Source organism: Crotalus tigris, unplaced genomic scaffold (assembly GCF_016545835.1).
Source record: "Crotalus tigris isolate CLP2741 ecotype Arizona unplaced genomic scaffold, ASM1654583v1 scf7180000024469.1203045, whole genome shotgun sequence".
Lineage (NCBI taxonomy): Eukaryota > Metazoa > Chordata > Lepidosauria > Squamata > Viperidae > Crotalus > Crotalus tigris.
In genome coordinates, this window is record NW_024100640.1 from 405134 (window position 1) to 423374 (window position 18241).

The following is an 18241-nucleotide window of genomic DNA, read 5'->3' on the forward strand; positions in this document are numbered from 1 at the left end:
AAATAGGAGGAGGAAGGTGTGTTGGAAATGTTCGCCGCCTGGAAGGCGGGTCTATAAGATAAAATGAATAACCACCTTGTCGGCTCGGCCGCTTTGAATTCAGATGATTGGCAGCAGTCATCGCGTAGGAGGTTGAGAAGGATCGACTTTTGGTGAGAGTCATCAGGAGAGAATTGTTCCATGAATCAGAGCTGTGGAAATAAAAGAGAAAGGCAGCACAATTCTCATTTGTGGGCTTTCTTACAAAGAACAGAGGTCAGGCTGATGGTCACAATCCCTAGGAACCTGTAACTTCGTGTGTCTTGCAACAGCCAATCAGATGTTTACAGGCAGCTTACAAACTGACATCATTTGAATCTAAGATAGGCAAAGTTGAATGCATGTGTGAGAAAGAGAGAGAGAGAGAGAGAGAGAGAGAGAGAGAGAGAGAGAGAGAGAGAGAGAGTTATTTCTCGACCTTGGCAACTTTTAAGATGTATGGACTTCAATTCAATGGGATCTTCTTCCACATTATATGTGAATATCCTACATTTATCCTTGCAGCACCTAAAGGTATCTATTTCAATCAGACCTGACATTTGTGAAAGGATGAATCAATTACAACCACGGCAACAGGTTTTTAATTGGTGAAGTGTCTTAATGCAATTGAATTTGTTAATCAGAGAGAGGCCAATGGTTTTTACCCTTTCACAATTGTTCATGCTCATTTGCTTCCTAGGTTATCTGATTGTTTTTCACGGGTGTAGGTCCTTGACTTACAACCACAATTGAGCCCAACATTTCCACTGCTAAGCAACATAGTTGTTAAGTGAGTTTTAGCCCATTTTACGATCTTTCTTGCCACAGTTGTTAAGTGAATCACTGCCGTTGTTAAAGTTAGTAACACAGTTGTTAAGTGATTCTGATTTCCCCGTTAACTTTGCAAAAGGACGCAAAAGGTGATCATATGACCCAGGGATACTGACACTGTCATAAATACATGCCAGTTGCCAAGCCTTTTAACTTTTGATCACGTGACCATGGGGATGCAGCAATAGTCGTTAAAGATCAAGGTCACTTTTTTCAATGCCACTGCAACTTTGAACAGTTGTAAGATGAGGACTATCTGAACTGCTATCAGACTGTTTTGGCTGCCAATAACTTTCAAGTCTTGCTGGCCAAGTCCACAAACGCCAGCGGGGCATTTTGGAGAATTAGTGTATAATCTTTATGGTTGCATCATGTCAGTCGCCTTATTATATTCTATTTTTCTAAAATAAGTCTGTGCATTCTATTTGCCACCAAGGCCCGTCCTCATTTGGGAAAAAAAAATCTGCAATTATTTTCCTACCTGGACGGTGAAGTATCATAAAGTTTGATGCTAGGACTGCGGTCCCTTCGAACGGAAGCTGGCTCCAAGGTGGGCAAACCAGTGGCAGATGTGGTGGTTGTCCAAGTGGATGACACTCGCCGTAGAAGACCTGGGGGTAGGCTTTTCCGACAGCGCTGTAGGTAAGACAACAACATATTGTGATTACTTTATTATGTCACAGAGAAAAGGGAATCGAGTTATTCTCCAAGGCACCTGACGATAGGACAAGAGGTAATGGGTGACAGCTTATGAAAGAGAGAGAAAAATTCTGACAGTGGGAATAAGTAATCAATGGAATAGCTTGCCACCCCTGAGTTGTGGATGCTCCATCACTGGAGGTTTTAAAAAAATAAACTAGACAACCATTTGACTGGGATGGTATAAGTCTGAAGAAACAGAGGCAACTTGATAGCAGTATTCCAATATTTGAGGGGCTGCCACAAAGAAGAGGGGGTCAAATTATTTTCCAAAGTGTCAGAGGGCAGAATAAGAAACAATGGATGGAAACTAATCAAGGAGAGAAGCAACCTGGAATTAAGGAGAAACTTCCTAACAATGAGGACAATTAACCAGTGGAACAGCTTTGCCTTCAGAAGTTGCGGGTGCTTCATCACTGGAGATTTTTTAAGAAGAGACTAGACAGTCACTTGTCTGAAATGGTATAGGTTCTCCTGCTCGGGCAGGGGGCTGGACTAGAAGACCTCCAAGGCCCCTTCCAGCTCTATTCTATTCTAAAGTCTCCTGCCTTGATCAGAGGGTTGGACTAGAAGATCTCTGAGGTGCCTTACAGCCCCATGATTTTGTGTTCTATGTTGTTTTTATCCATGATCTTCAGTTGTTATTAGCAAGTACACTGGATAACTCGGTAGATGAAGAAAATGCCCCACTACTAATTTCTGACAACATTCTACAGCAGGGGTTCTTAACCGTGGCAACTTTAAGACTTGTGGACTTCAACTCCCAGAATTCCTCAGCCAGCAAAGGCTGAGGAATTCTGGGAGTTGAAGTCCACAAGTCTTAAAGTTGCCAAGGTTGAGAACCCCTGTTCTACAGTCTTTGTCTTGGACTTTAAGCCCAGTTCAAGGATATTGTGCACAGTCCTTTTATCCAAAACTGTCATCATTTATTCTATTCCCATGGATGGGAAATGTATGTTTCAGATACTCCTGTGTTTCTGATGCTCTCTTAAATATCAGATTCCTAACTTATTTGAATAAAATGATGGGTGAAATGGGTATCTTGCAGAGTTCATTTTATTTCAATTGGGCCCCTGTCTGATGGCATTTCACCTTGCCATCAGTGTTTCTCAGTCTGGACAACATAAAGACGTTGGCTGGGTGGGGTATTCTAGGAGCTGAAGTCCACACATCTTCAAGTTTGCCAAGGTTGAGAAACACCGCCATAGTTTATTGAACTAGAGCTAAGAGCCCAGGACTAAGGAGAAATTTCCTGACAGAATAATTAATCAGTGGAACGACTTGCCTCCAGAAACTGTGGGTGCTCCCACACTGGAAGTTTTTAACAAGAGATTGGACAACCATTTGTTTGACATGGTATAGGGTTCCCTGCTTAGAGTCATGGGTTGGACTAGAAGACCTCCAAGGTCCCTTCCAACTGTTATTCTGTTATTGGACTGAGATTGCCAATGAGTCCCCCTTTTTTTCACTATTTCTGCATCTACTCTGGTGTCAGTTTCCTTCCTTTGCAGTTCTTCCATAGCATCTAAGCACAGAAGCTGTTGCTAATTAAGCCTAATGAATATAAAACCAGGATTTAAATGCAGAAAACACAGTTATCTGCTTGAGTTTCATTTTATACAATTCAATGAACAGTAATCTACTTTTGAAATTCTAGAAGGAGGAGGAGGAGGAGGAGGAAGAGGATAGTAGTAGTAGTAGTAGTAGTAGTAGTAGTAGTAGTAGTAGTAGTAGTTTGGAGAGGGAAAACATATTTTAAGTCCAGAATAACCACATAACATTTGGAAATGGCTCAGAGAAACACCTCTCTGATTCATTGGAGTATGAAGAGGCAGAGAAGGGACCAGCAGAATCTGACTTACAAGATTCTGTTATTAGAGCTAATTACAGCACTACCTTGATACTCAACTGCTTTGAAACTCATAAGAATTTTGAATTTTGCATTTTGGTGTGAAAATTTTATCCTAGTACTCCTTGTTTGTTTGGTACTTAACACACGTTAAAACTTGTCGGTGTCAGCTGCCTTGTGACTCACTACACTACATTCATTACTCCTTACAGTAAAAAATTGCTTGGTACTCATAGTTTTTTGTATTCGTCATGTCTCCTGGAACCAATTAACGATGGGTACCAAGATACCACTGTACAATAAAAGTAGCTTTCGCTTTTTAGCCTATGGAGTTGATTCCTTGGTTTGGTTTACTACTGGGTGCACAAAAAGAAGTCATGTTGGCAAGCCAAATAGACACAACCTACCTTGGGAATAGTAAGCTTCTCTCCCTTCTCTGAACATTCTTCGGTGTCAGAACCGGTGTAATTTTCATTGAAGGATGCCAAAGTGTTGACTCTTGGTCTATGAATAGCTGGGAAAGTCAACTGTGTACTAAGCAGGTTGCTCACTGCTCGGAGGGAGGTGCAGACATTGGGTGGCAAAGAGGGATCTGCTAGAAGGTCAGTAATGAGTCCGTGAGCTTCTCCCATGACGGCAATATCTACCGTTATACTGGTACCCGAAGACTGGAAAGAGAGGAAAAAGAAACATTAGCCCTAAATCAGAAAGTAAATAATGCATAACTATGCCAATGTGATTTGTGCAGTGGGAAGGGAGGGGAGGAGGGTTGCCATGATGCCCACTGGCATTGGATTGCTGACCTAGGGCAGTGTAGAAGAGAAAAACAGCCACATAATTCTTGTTCTATGCTTTCTATGGTGCCATTATTGGGCACTAACGACAGCCAGAGGATGCTGTTTGCACATAAAATGAAGAAGAAGAAAAAACTAACGTAAATGAAGCAGTTCATACTGCTTTTTAGTTTGACTTACTGTATAAATCAGCTTTATACGTTCATGACGTAAAACATCCCTCTTAGAAAAACGTATACAGGTAGTCTTCAGCTTATGACCACAATCAAGCCCCTGTTGCTAAGCGGGGCAGTTTTTAAGTGAGCTTTGCCGCATTTCATCATCTTTCTTGCCAGTTTTTAAGTGAGCTTTGCCGCATTTCATCATCTTTCTTGCCCCAGTTGTACGTGAAATGACTGCAGTTGTTAAGTTAGTAATTTGATTGTTAAATGAATCTGACTTCTCCACTGGCTTCGTTTTGTCATAAGGTCGCAAAAGGTGATCACAAGACCCTGGGACACTGCAACCGTCATAAAGATGAGTCAGTTGCCACACATCCAAATTTTGATCACGTGACCATGGGGATGATGGAATGGTCATGTGAAAATCAGTCACAAGTGACTTTTTTCAGTGTAGTAACTTCAAATAGTCACTAAATGAATGGCTGTATGTCCTTCAGTGACTCTAGGCCAGGGGTAGGCAACCTTGGCTCTTTTATGACTCGTAGACTTCAACTCCCAGAATTCCTGAGACAGCCATGCTGAGGGAAAAGGGAGAGCTTTCCAAGCTGAGCCATAGTGGCTCAGAATTCTGGGAGTTGAAGTCCACAAGTCATAAAAGAGCCAAGGTGGCCTACCCCTGCTCTAGTCTAGGCCATCCATTTTTTTTTTTTTTTGTCTCCAGAACCTGAGAAAGGATCATAAAGCTTTAAGAAGACATTTCCCTAAAGCTTTTCTTGACAGTCGCTTACATCAATGTTAGCCTAGTTTGCTTTATGTTCAAGGAAAAAGGCATTCAAATGTGGAAATGCAATTAGCCATTAAAAATATGGGCTGTTCCATATGCCCTTAGCAATCAGGTTCACTAACCCATCTCAAAGCAAAACAAGGAACAACATGGGGGGGTGGGAGATCAGGAGCAGAAAAACCAAAGATCATCTACCAAAGGGGTCCCCAACCCCCGGTCCGTGGACTGGCACCGGTCCGCGGCATGTCAGCAACCGGTCCGCACAAACAAGCAAAGCCCCATCCAAAGGATACAGGCAGCACATGAAACCACACCTTATCCAATCCACGGAAAAACCTCTCTCCACGGAAAGGGTCCCTGGTGCCCAAAAGGTTGAGGGGCCGCTGATCTACCAGACATCAGAAAGCCAACAACAAGAGTCCCACAAAATATCATGAGCTGATACAGTTTCCAAAGCAGATCATAAATTCTCTGGCCAAGACTTAAAATGAAAAGTAAACACATTTCTCTTTTCTCTACTGTTCTCCCGTGCCTTCAACCTCTACTTTCTCTCCTCCCCCACCCCCCCCCAAAAAAACCACTTAAGCAGCACATATCAGCAGTTTCTGTGGAAAAACGCCAGCCATTTTGGAGTTTGTTGTTTGGCCCCAAAAGGGATTTACCGGGATTGAAAATACGTAATTTTTAAAGTATGTTTTCTTAAAGAAATTTGGGTTCCTTTCACGCAAATAGTGGGTGTGGACTTGACAGACTTCATAAAAATGACTTTTGCTCCCCTGTGAGCTTTCAAGTCATTATGGCAACTGGTGTTAAGAACTGAGCCGATGTGAAAACTAACCATGTTTCTATTAAATGACCATTAAATGACCTTTGCTAAAAGGATGGTACTTCGTGTCACAGCACCGGTAGCCTTGGAAGAGCCATGTTTAGTACAGGTATTCCTCAATTTACGACAATTCAGCCCAAAATTTCTGTTGCTAAGCAAGACAGATTTTAAGTGAGATTTGCCCCTTTTTATAAGCTTTCTTGCCACAGTTGTTAAGGGAATCACTGCTGTTGTTAAGCTGGTAACAAGATTGTTAAGTGAAACTGGCTTCCCCTTTGACTTTGCGTGTCAGAAGGTCACAAAAGGGGATCACGTGACACACACACCCCTGGGACACTGCACCAGTCATAAATACATGCCAGCTGCCAAGAGTCTGAATTTTTGATCACGTGACTATGGGGATGCTGCAATGGTCATAAGTGTGAAAAATGGTCATAAGTCACTTTTTTCAGTGCCGTTGTAATTTCAAATAGTCACTAAAAGAATGCTTGTAAGTTGAGGACTAGCTGTATAAATTATTAGGGCTATTTGTCCCAAAGGTGCTTTTTAAAAAGGCGATTAGACTTTATTTTTCCTTGAAGACGTTTCACTTCTCATCCAAGAAGCTTCTTTAGTTCATTGAAGAAACTGAGGAAGCTTCTTGGATGAGAAGTGAAACATCTTTAAGGAAAAACAAAGTCCAGTGAACTTTTGAAAAAGCACCTTTGGGACAATCATGATCTGGATGACTGAGAATCTCCTTAGACGTTAGGGTTATTTGAGCAAATATGAAGTTGTTGGTGCTCCACAAGATGGCTACGGAACCAAACCTTGAAGGTCCCTCAACTCTTCCAATGAATCCTCTGAATCTTAACTTTGCTTTCAATTAATTCTGGCTTCAGATCCTTTTTCCTCTAGTGCTGTGTTGTAGTTATCCCTCTCTTTTGCACTCTCTCCTCCTACTGAACTGTTCTCTTTTAACTTCATCCCTGGTTCACGAATTAAGGGTCCTGATATTCTCAGTATGAACCATGGGGCCAACATCTGCATCAAACATCCCCAGGAGGGCATCTTCTTGATCCCTAAACAAAACAACCCTCTGGATAATAATTCCTATCCTTACAAGATAAAATGTAGCCAGGAAGAAGGCCACAAACCCATCAGGTGTAAAGGATGAGAGTCACACGAGTTCCAGTTGAGAAGATTTATTGCTCATGCTCATAACCAAGAATCCAATCAACTAACGTACAATACTAAATTTATGTCAGATAACGGTCAACGGAATTCAAGGGTGGTTAGACTTAGACCGTTTGTGGTAACGTAACAACTCCAGGCTGATGACTTACTTAACGCTGTCCCCCTAGCTCTGCTGCTCTTCTCCTACACAACCATAGTTAGAAGAAGCTATGGGTAAGAAGTAGAACAAAATCTAGCCTTTGTCATCAATGCCTTGATTGTTGAACCAAATTACTGTGCAGCAGATACAAGAGAAAAATATAATTAATCAAAAGAGCCTCACGAGTCGGTCTATTTCTCCAACCGTTGGGATAATTTAATCTCCAATGTTTTGTTTTTGGCTATTTTGGGACAAGATGAAAAATCTTTTAGTCTCTGACATGTCCCACTTTGAGCCGATTTTAAAAAAAACTGATATCATCAAGAGTTTGGAATTTCCTCTGTGACAGGAAACACAGCTGTTTGGTCCTTTATTCCTCAGTGTTTGATACAGGAGTGCGGTGGAGAAGAAAGAAAATAAAACAATTAAAAATATTGAGGATGAATGATTCATATTCTCTCTCTTCCCCCTCCCCGCTTTCTCTCTCTCTTTTTCTCATTTACCTTTTAATTTCATATAACACATGGCAGGAATTACAGATTCATAAGGACTCTCGATTTTTCTTTAAATTATACATCAAGTTCAGCGCGATCCCACCCACATATTTGAAAAATCTCCCCTCATTATTCTGCACAGCCTTTTTAAGTCTTAAAATCCAGATGGTTAGAAAGCGAGAAAGACACAGCCAAACGAGAACGGGGGAAGAAAAATATAGAACAAAACAATGGCAGCCATCGTCATTTGAAACGTGAATTATTCTCTCTAACAGATGTGAAAATAAATTGGAAGGAAACAGAATTGCTGGAAGACAGACTTATATAACGGAGGGCGAGGACAATAAGGAGTTGTCCTCAAAAGGATTCTTTCTTTTTTCTTTTTGGGCCACCACTCAAGAAGAAAATCATCCCACTTTGCTAAGTTTATATCAAACAAATGCATCAAATGAAACTCATCAGGTAAAGTGATTCTCAACTTGGAAAGACCACATTACAGTTCTCTACGGTGTCGTTGTTAAAAGCAAGGAACCTGCCAGGGAGTTTTTCCTTAAAAAGATGGAAATTCCAAACGGAGCCAGTGAACATGGAGAAATACACAAGGACTTGTGCTCAGATTCTGAAGATCTAAGAATTCAGATCCTTTAGAACAGTGGTTCTCAACCTTTTTATACCGGCGACCCCGGTCATAAGCACGTGCCGCGCATGCGCAGTGACGCCCCCTGCACCGGCTGAGGCATAGCCGACAAGGGGCGGCGGCAGGCAGGCCCGGATGTTCCTGGGCGGCTGTGGCAGCGGCGGCGCAGGGCGACCATCAGCTGGGCCACCAGCTGGCTCAGCCCAAGGCAGGTAAGGCACCTGCCGGGCCCCACGCGTGCCAGCAACCCTTCCTGCACCCATCAGCCTCCCACCTCCCACCCCTGGCCCTCTTTCACTTACTTTTTAGTTGCTCAACAGGGAGGGAAGCTCTGCAGACTGTTCCCCTTGCAGCACCATTTGCAGACTGGGGCTTTAGGCGGGCTCAGCAGGGCAGAGACAGCCCTGGACAATTCCTATTGGCTTTTGAAAGCCAATAGAATTAGACTCTGTTCAAGAGAGTCTATTCTATTGGCTTTCGAAAGCCAATAGAATAAGAGGGAGTAGCACAGCTAAGGAAAAGGGGGAAAAAATGGCGGACCGCGTTGTTTGGCGACCCCCGTGAAATGGTCGTTCGACCCCAAATGGGGTCACGACCCACAGGTTGAGAACCGCTGCTTTAGAAGACAATATTTGTGGAACCTTGGTGCTCTCTGAGCATGATTGTTTTCTTGTAGATGTTTCCTTACTCGACTAGGTAACTACTGATGATGTCACTAGTTTGGTAATGAATCGTCTGCAAGAAAACAGCAAACTCAGACAACACCAAAATTCAATTCCTTTTATGAAATGGATTTGTTCGTGGTACAACGGCTTTCCTTGGTTTAAAGAGTCCTTATAAAAGTATAAATTGAAGAAAATTCTCAGCTGCTCTGCTCTGATTTGTTTTAAATATAATTACGGTAGGAAGAAGACATGAATTCTTTTTAATTCTGGAAAAGGGACAGAGTAATTGACCAGTGCAGATTAGATTAGTAATTTCTGTTCTGGAATCTATGGAGCTCTACTTCGTCTCCCTTCTTTTGCAAATCTATTCTGTTTCCAAATTCCTACAACTATTTTACTTGCATTTATGCCTTTCCCAAAATATTTTATTTTGAAATGTACCATTTGCAAGGAAGGGATTTTGTGATACAGGCATTTCAAGATTCACAGAAGGGCAAAATCAGGCTAACCTATGAAGAACAGGTTGATCCTAAAGAGCTGAGGCCACAAATTCATCTAAAAAGAAGTGCAAAATTCAAGCAGAAAAATACAGTCCCAGCCCATGATCAATTGGGCTGAAACTAGGCAGATCCTGCTTTCACTTTAATGTCCAAGTGTAAAAAACAAACAAACTAACATTCGGCTTCAGACTTCTGGGGAAAAGGGGTACTTAAGGGCTACAAAAATGGTGATAATAGGCTGCATGCACCCCCAAAGACACTTGCATGAAAGGGCTTAAGAGGGAAAAAAAGGTGGGGGAAATTGAAGTTGTCCTGATGCTTTGGGATTACAAACCCTTTTATCTCTGACTACCTATCAAGTTAGAAGTCACTCTACTGAGTATACTGAGGGCTACCAGTTTGCCATCCTGGCTCTGCCATAGCTGCCCTTATTGCCCTGATACTTTCCAGACTAGCACTGATGATGTTACATAGTTTGGTCGTGAAACGTCTTCAAGAAAACCACCGAGCTTGGAGAGCACCAAGGACCCCACTGCTCTTATTTTTCTAAGCTAACTCGATCTCAACAGGATTCTTTTTAAGGCAGAACTGCACACTGGCTCCATGCTCACATTATGATAAGCCATAATATACTTCATCCTGATTTGATGCTGGATATTGACCATGAAGATGCTGAAGTGTCGGATGGCTTCTGCCTTTTGGGATTAACTATCCACAGTAAAGGAACCAGCAGTTAAAAAAATAAGCTACAGACTTGGTAGAGTAGCAGTTAAAGGCCTTGGGAAAGGCATTCCGATGCTGGGACGTATTGACACCCAGAAAGAGCAGAATTATGCAGACAATGGTTTCCTAAGGAAATTAAAAATGGACTTCTCTGTCATCCCAAGGGTAATAATAATAATAATAATAATAATAATAATAATAATAATAATAATAATAATAATAATAGAAAAGTTGGAGGGGATCTTGGTGGTCATCTAGTCCAACCCCCTGCTCAGGCAGGAAACCCTAAACCATTTCGGACAAATGGCTGTCCAGTCTCTTCTTAAAAACTTCCAGTGTTGGAGCATTCACCGCTTCTGGAGGCAGGTTGTTCTACTGATTAATTGTTCTAACTGTCAGGAAGTTTCTCCTTAGTTCTAGGTTGCTTCTCTCCTTGATTAGTTTCCACCCGTTGCTTCTTGTCCTGCCTTCAGGTGCCTTGAAAAATAGCTTGACTCCCTCTTCTTTGTGGCAGCCCCTGAGATATTGGAATACTGCTATCATGTCCCCCCTTGTCCTTCTCTTCGTTAAACTAGACATACCTAATTCTAGCAACCGTTCCTTATATGTTTTAGCCTCCAGTTCCCTAATCATCTTTGTTGCTCTTCTCTGTACTCTTTGTAGAGTCTCAACATCTTTTTTACATTGTGGTGACCAAAACCGGATGCAGTATTCCAAGTGTGGCCTTACCAAGGCATTTTAGAGTGGCATTAATACTTCATGTGATCTTGATTCTATTCCTCTGTTAATGCAGCCTAGCACTGTGTTGGCCTTTAACAGAGGGATAGAATCAAGATCACGTAAAAGCCAAGGAGATTGCAGATTGGTGGAGAAATGTTTGAACAATTTTATAAACAGGGCATTCACACACACACACACACACACACACACACTTTAGCGTACATCATACCTCCTTTCTCCTATGAAAATTTCACTGGTTAAAAGAAAAATTGAAAACAACTTTTCATTGGGGAAAAAGATTCAGTTTAGGCAGAACATTAACACAGACACTTCAGCCAACCCGGAACACAAAACGAAGGGGAAAAAGAAAAAAAAACCCTGAACTTATTTTTCTAAGGATTCAAGAAACGCTTCAGTTATCTATCATACACAATCTTAAAAACGCCCCACTTGACAAATAAAGCCACCAGATTCTGCTAGCTATCCTTTACACGAGGTTTATGTAAAAAAAAAAAAAAGTGGGGAAAACTCTTTGCTCTGCATGGTCTCAGGCCTCCACTAGATGGCAGTAGCGCACACTGTATGTTCTCTGATCCAAATGCTACTTGTTGATCGTTAAAATTTATGCTGGGCACATCAGAAACGTGCATGTGGAGGGGGATATATTTAAACTCTTTATTTTAACCCACTGGGTATGTATTCCGATGCCATATTCCCAGCTCCCAGAGAATGAATGCATAAATTTGCAAAACTTGTGGGCTGTCAGATTTTTCTATGGAAAAGCAAATTAGCTTCCTGCAATTAATAACAATGATATTGTAATAAACCATTTCTATTGCAGTTTCAATTGTTCTAATGGAATGGTAAAGAGAAAGGGGGGGAAGGCTTGACAGCTTATGGTACCACAGGATCCTCGAGATTTTGGGGACTACAATGCCCATCTGTTCTGCTCTTTATGAAAACGGTTCCCCAAACTCCTTTTCTTCATGAATCTTTTTTCTTTCTTTTCTCCTTCTTTTGCACCTCGTTCTTTCTTGGCTTTCTTTAACTCTTTTGTTTTCAAAATTTGTATGGTTTCTGTCTTATTTAATATAATATATTTGTTTAATACAATTAAACATATACAGTATATATAAATAGGGTAAAATATAAACGTACTTGTAACAGCTGTTAAGAAGATTGGAAGCCTTTTCTTTATATCTTTTTCACTTATTCTTTTCCTTTACTCTTTTTATTCTCTTTTTCAAAATTTGGATTGTTCTTTTTTTTTTTTTCTTTTAAAGAAAATTTCATACGCGGTCATGCCCAATTATACAACCTTCTTTTGCTGCGGTGGTTGAACGAATTGCTGCAGTTGTTCGGTCAATCGCCGGATTGTTAAGCCAATCAAGCTTCCTTTGTTGATTTTGCTTGTTTGGAAACCAGCCAGGAAAGGTTGCAAAAGGTAAAATCATGTAACACCTTCCCCCCCCCCCGGAAACTGCAACCAATTTGTCAATACCAAGTGTTGCCATAGGTCTGAATTTTGATCACGTGACCATGGAGCTGCTGCAACAGCCATAAATGTGAGGATTCTGGTTGTAAGTAACTTTTTTCAGTGCTGTTGTGATTTTGAAGAGTTGCTAAGCCAGTGATGGCGAACCTTTTAGAGACCGAGTGCCCAAAAACTGGCCCCGCCCCGCTCCACCTCCACCCTGCAGGGCCACTCACTGCCTCCAGGGCCTGCTGCAGATTGCCCAGCAGCGCCATAGCGGCCACGCCCTCTGTCCGCGCCCCACAGTATCAACTGTGCGTGATGGGGCGTGAGGGCAAAGTTTTGTCTACACTGCCTGGCTGCCATGTCCTTGGCTGCACTGCTCCGTGTGGGCCACGCTTGGGGGCAACTCCAGGGGGGCTGCTGGTGAGGGAGTTGCGGGGGGAGGCAAGGCTGGGGCAATGACACGAGTGCCCACAGAGAGGGCTCCGAGTGCCGCCTCTGACACGCGTGCCACAGGTTTGCCACCACTGTGCTAAGCAAATGGCTGCAAGTTGAGGATTATTGTCAATGCTGCTAACATCGGATGTTTTTGCACTGACAACAGACGGAATTGTAGCCATCTTTTATCTTTTGCTTTCAGAGTTAGATGATACGGGAAGGGGGGGGATGCGAACGAGAGTCCAGCTAGACATAACAGCACCAAACCTAGTGTGAGAAACAAGGTTATTGTAAACAGAGTTGATAAGGAATTGGCGGGCTGGAGAACTGGAGAGGAGGCCAGCGGTGCTTCAAGCTAATCAGGGAATGTGATTTATGACTGTCAACTGGAGGAGGGAATTGTGCTTTGATACTATGTGCTCAGGGGAGGGGAATTCAGTTTTTGACTTCAATTATGCAGTGCCGATATTATGCTATTCAAAATAAAGATTCTTTAACGTAAACAATGCCTCAAAGTTCTTTTGAAGAATTTCATCTGTCAGAACCATGACAGTATTGCCAATCTGTATTGCAGAGTTCCTCTGGTGGCCCAGAGAGGATAGGAAGAAAGAAGGAATGGTTGTGTGTTTATGTGTGTGTGTAAAAGCATGCTCACGAACACCTGTTGCTCATGTGAATGGGCCCACAAATGGCCACGGTGACACTGTTGTAGCAGCTCCAAATGCGCGCACCGGCCAGCCACTCACGTGACCCGGTGGCCAATAGGCCGAGGCCCACAGGTTGGGGACCCTTGCTGTATTGTAATTCTTTGAAAACAGAACAGAGGCCCATCAATGTCTACTAGCTTAGTCCCAAACTTACAACAACAATTGAGACAAGAATTTACGTTCCTTAGCAAGGCAGCGGTTAAGTGAATTGCGCCCTATTTTATGACTTTCTTGCCACCGTTGTTAAGCAAATCACTAAGCAGCGGTTCAGTGAATCCATCTTCCTCCACTGACTTTGCTTGTGGGAAGTTGGCTGGGAAGATCACGAAGGGCGATCACGTGCCAGACACTAAGCGCCCAATTTTAATCATGTGACCATGGGGATGCTGCAGTGGTCATAAGTGTGAGGACCCATTGTACGTCATTTTGTTTCAGTGCTGGTGTAGTTTTGAATGGTCGCTAAACAAATGACTGTACATTTGGGACTACCTGTACTCTAACTCTTTAGAAACAGAATAGAGGACCACCAAGGACTGTTAGCTTTCCTGGATGTAACCCGTTTAACTTGGTTACTGAAGTAGCCCATTTTGGGGTTCACACAATACTTTTGACTCCTAAACTAAGGCAATGGGGCTAGCTTTGCACCTCAGACTAAGCTACAGAAAACCCAAACGGAGCTTTACCTCACTAAGTTTAGGAAATCTTGAAAATGTTATCTGCTTGTCTTTCATTTGAACTGGTGAAAATTCTTACAGTCCAAACGAAGGCAGAGAGGGAAGTCACCAAGACTTATTAGGCTACAAAGAGCAATAGGGAAAACAAACCAAGTAAATAAAGAAGTATTTATACTGGCAATCTTTACTACTTATTGGGAAAATCAACTGCATGTTTCTTCTTTGTCCTTGTTTTTCAGGTGTAACTTGTGTAAGCAATACACCCTGTTCCACTGGAACGGGAAAGACCGGATGGGAGCAAATCACAGAGGTTGACAGGATACCTCCCCCTCCTCACTGGGGAATTCACAATGACTTGCTATCCTATATACAAAAAGAAAATCTAAAAAGACAATGTATGAAGGAGAAAGCAGCCAGATGTGGCAGACAATCAGTCCGATGTTGAAGCAAGGATGGAACAAGGCTTTGGCTGCTCTTGATTAAAACACCGCCAGGCAACCCAATGCTCACCAACTTTCCAACATGCACAAATGCCCAGCCCCACCATGAGCCGAGAGGACCTATGAAACAACATTACGATGGAACAAATGAAACTGGTTCCCCTCCAGTTAGGCCAATGCCGTTGACTCTACCTCCATCTTCCTCAACCTTAATGCCTTTTAGATATAAGATTTCAATTCCCAAACTTCCTGAAAATGAGAACTCTGGGGAAGATGTCCACACACATCAGGAAAATCCTCAAATTGAGAAAACCCGTTTGTGTTGGCTAGTAAAAACATCCCAGCTCTTCCTGGACTTATCAGCTATTAAATCTGAGGTGTTCCACATGGAAACTGGGACTGGCAGTCCAGCAATTGTCACTGTTTTCCATTCCAAACTACGGCAAAGGGAATTCCAGGTTTATAGTTAACCTTGTCAGGAAGACACCAGCTTGGGTACGGTGATCCTGATGAACTGAATGCTAGTTTTTCACTGCCCTGTTGCCATTTCTTGAACAGCATTAGAAAGCCAAGAAGCTTAGTTCCACCATACAGAACCCTTCAGAGATTTCTCTTCTGATCAGTGTCAAAAGAAGAGTGAGACGATTATACTGTCTGTCATAAATAGTGGAGATGTTCTCTATGTGCCATCTTCATTTAAGAAGCAAACGGATAAGGCCAATGTATGTTCTTCTTCTGACTAATCTCATAAAGGAGCTTTCGAAAGACCAACCAACAGCTTACCTACTCCAACCTCTCAGCATCAAGATCTTACCGTCCTACCATCTCTCTTTCTGGAAAGGAATGACTCTTTTGGACAGGCTTCAATCTCAACTGATTACACCGAGAACACTAAGCTTTCAAGGGGATTATCCATCTCTGGAGATATGGGAGATATCAATGTTTTATTTTAGGGACTTTCTGTAAGCTCCAACTGTTAAGATTTTGTTATTTTGGAAGAGGAACACGGTGAGGGACAGGAAAGGAAGAGCAATAGGTACAACAGTCTTCAACGTGTTTTTTTTTTAAGGTAAGACGAAATTTAAACACAAAGAACTCCGCATTCCAAAGGTTTTGCATTGCACTCCAAGTTTTTTTCCTTCACGCCATCAATCTGCTGAAGGCCTAATTCTCACAGTGCTGTCTAATGTCTAGGTATATTTACCCATGTAGTATGGCTGTATTATTATTATTATTATTTATCCTTCTTATTATGTTCTTTACTTTCCCCTCTCTTATGGAGGAGGAGGAGGAGGAGGAGGAGGAGGAGGAGGAGGAGGAGGAGGAGGAGGAGGAGGAGGAGGAGGAGGAGGAGGAGGAGAAGGGTGATGATGAGGATGCTTTGCATGTATACTGAAAGCTGCTGCATGGGAGACAAATTTCTTGTGTGTCTAATTACACTTGGCCAAATAATTACTCTTGGCCAATTCAGCTCAGATGTCTTTGCACTGATAAAAATCAGTGAAAATCCAAATCTTACTCCCTTCTCTAATGGAGGTGTGTCTACAGAGATTTCCAATCATCCAGGTCATGTTTGTCCCAAAGATGCTTTCCCAAAAGGCAATTGGACTTCTTCTTTTTTTCTTTCTTGAAAACATTTCGAGAAGAAGAACAAGTTCTTCAGAAAGAACTGAAGAAGCGTCTTGGATGAGAAGCGAAATGTTTTCAAGGAAAAAAAGCAATCAAGAAAGTTTGGTTGTCTTTTGGAAAAGGACCTTTGGAACATCTCTAATGGAGGCGTTGTCCTCTTGCTACTAATGGGCTCTCTTCCTGCATTTTGGAAATCCGGCTTTTGAGAACATACCCCTGATCTGAAAGGCAGGAGGCATCCTGTTCTAGGAGTGGCCAATTTTGTTGTTCGTGCCATTTTTAAAGAAGTTTTCTTGCCTGAAAAAGAGACTTCTATGGGATTTTTTTTTAAATAAAAAAATGAGCCTGATTCTCCACTTCTGGATAACATATTTTCAGTCTCCTTCTGCTGGATTTTTAATTTGCTTAGTTGGAAGTGGCGGTGGGCGCAACTACTAATATTGATGTTTTCTTGTTACAAAATTTTCCTGGCTCCCTTCACTTCCCAAGTCGAAAAAGGCCATTAAGAGGAATTCCCTCATGATTTTACTGAAGCGTGGGAAACCAGAGAGGATGGTGATGACTAGAGAAATGACTGTACGGTGAAGAAGAAGAAGAAAAAAAGACCATGAACCTTATGGCACTCTCATAATTAAATAAATGAGAGAAGACATGAGACATTTGCCAAAACATTCCTTTTTATTTAAAAAAAGAAATGAAAAGAAAATGCTCTCCTATAAGTAAGTAAAATAAATGCCAGTAGAAAAATAACAAGGTTTATTGAATTGGCATTGCCCTAGATTAGGGTTTCCCAACCGTGTGGACTTCAACTCCCAGAATTCTCCAGCCAGCCACGCTATATTAATGCATTCATTTTTTGGAATAATTATGTATCTGTGTTCAGCATCCAGCCTTCCAAAGGTACAGGTATGATGTCAGCTTACAGCAGAGGTGTCAAACTCAATTTCATTGAGGGCTGCATCAGCATTGGGGTTGTCCTCAGGGGGCCGAGTGGGTGTGGCCAGGGTAGGTGCAGCCTACTGAGTGGGCGTGGATGGAGTGGGTGTGGCCTACTGGGTGGGCGTGGCCAGCTCTACATCGTTCGCGTCAAGAGTGCCTGTGGGGGGCCTGGGCAGGAGTGGGACAGATCTGAGGGTCTCTGGCAGAATGGGGTGGGACCGGGGCAAGTGACAAGGCATGGTCCACTGGAGGAGCCTGCTGAAACCCCTCCCCCGGAGCCCATCAAGCTGGATATGTGAAATAGGTGAGGGCCATTTGCTGGCCACTTCCAGGCGACGGTGCATTTCTTCATTCCTCACAAAAAGGGTGACACCTCCCCAGTACGCGCCCAGGGGACGGGGCCGATGCGGCAGGGGCTGGTTGCTCGCTGTTTCCAGACGGCCTTGTGGAGCTAAGACTGAATGCGTTTCAGCATAGATGGCCACCACAAAATTGTACATTGGCTCCCGGCAGGCCTGGGCCAGGGCCAAGGCAGTGGGAGCCATTCCCTCACTGTTTCCAGGATGGCTTCGCGGGCCACATGAAACCACGTCGCGGGCCGCATCTGGCCCCCGGGCCTTATGTTTGATGTGTCTGCCTTACAGGGACAAAAGGACCAGATCAATTAATTCAAGTTGAACAGCACTTGGTTTTCTAAAAGCACATACAAGTAAAAAGCCAATCCTTTTAGGAGTTGTTTTAGGATTTCAAGCACCTATAACCTATGGCACGGGTGCCAGAGGCGGCACTCAGAGCCCTCTCTGTGGGCACGCACACAGTCGCCCAGTCCTAGGCCTTCAGCTGGGTTTTATAAAACCTTTTCACTTTAGGCCTCTGCCATGTACAAAAAAAAAGGTTCAATCAGTCAATTTCAACTTCTCC

The 18241-nt window shown here is 42.8% G+C and overlaps 1 protein-coding gene across 2 annotated transcripts in view; it reads right to left on the reverse strand.

Annotated features, from left to right (window-relative positions):
- PDE3A (phosphodiesterase 3A) overlaps positions 1–18241 on the reverse strand; it is a 281509-nt gene that overhangs the window by 46926 nt on the left and 216342 nt on the right. For both annotated transcript variants that reach the window (XM_039332943.1, XM_039332944.1), the window contains 3 exons: positions 3805–4065; positions 1331–1485; positions 76–191 (listed from right to left, as the gene is read on the reverse strand). In XM_039332943.1, the coding sequence (XP_039188877.1) occupies positions 76–191; positions 1331–1485; positions 3805–4065 (532 nt within the window). The remainder of the gene's footprint in view (positions 1–75; positions 192–1330; positions 1486–3804; positions 4066–18241) is intronic.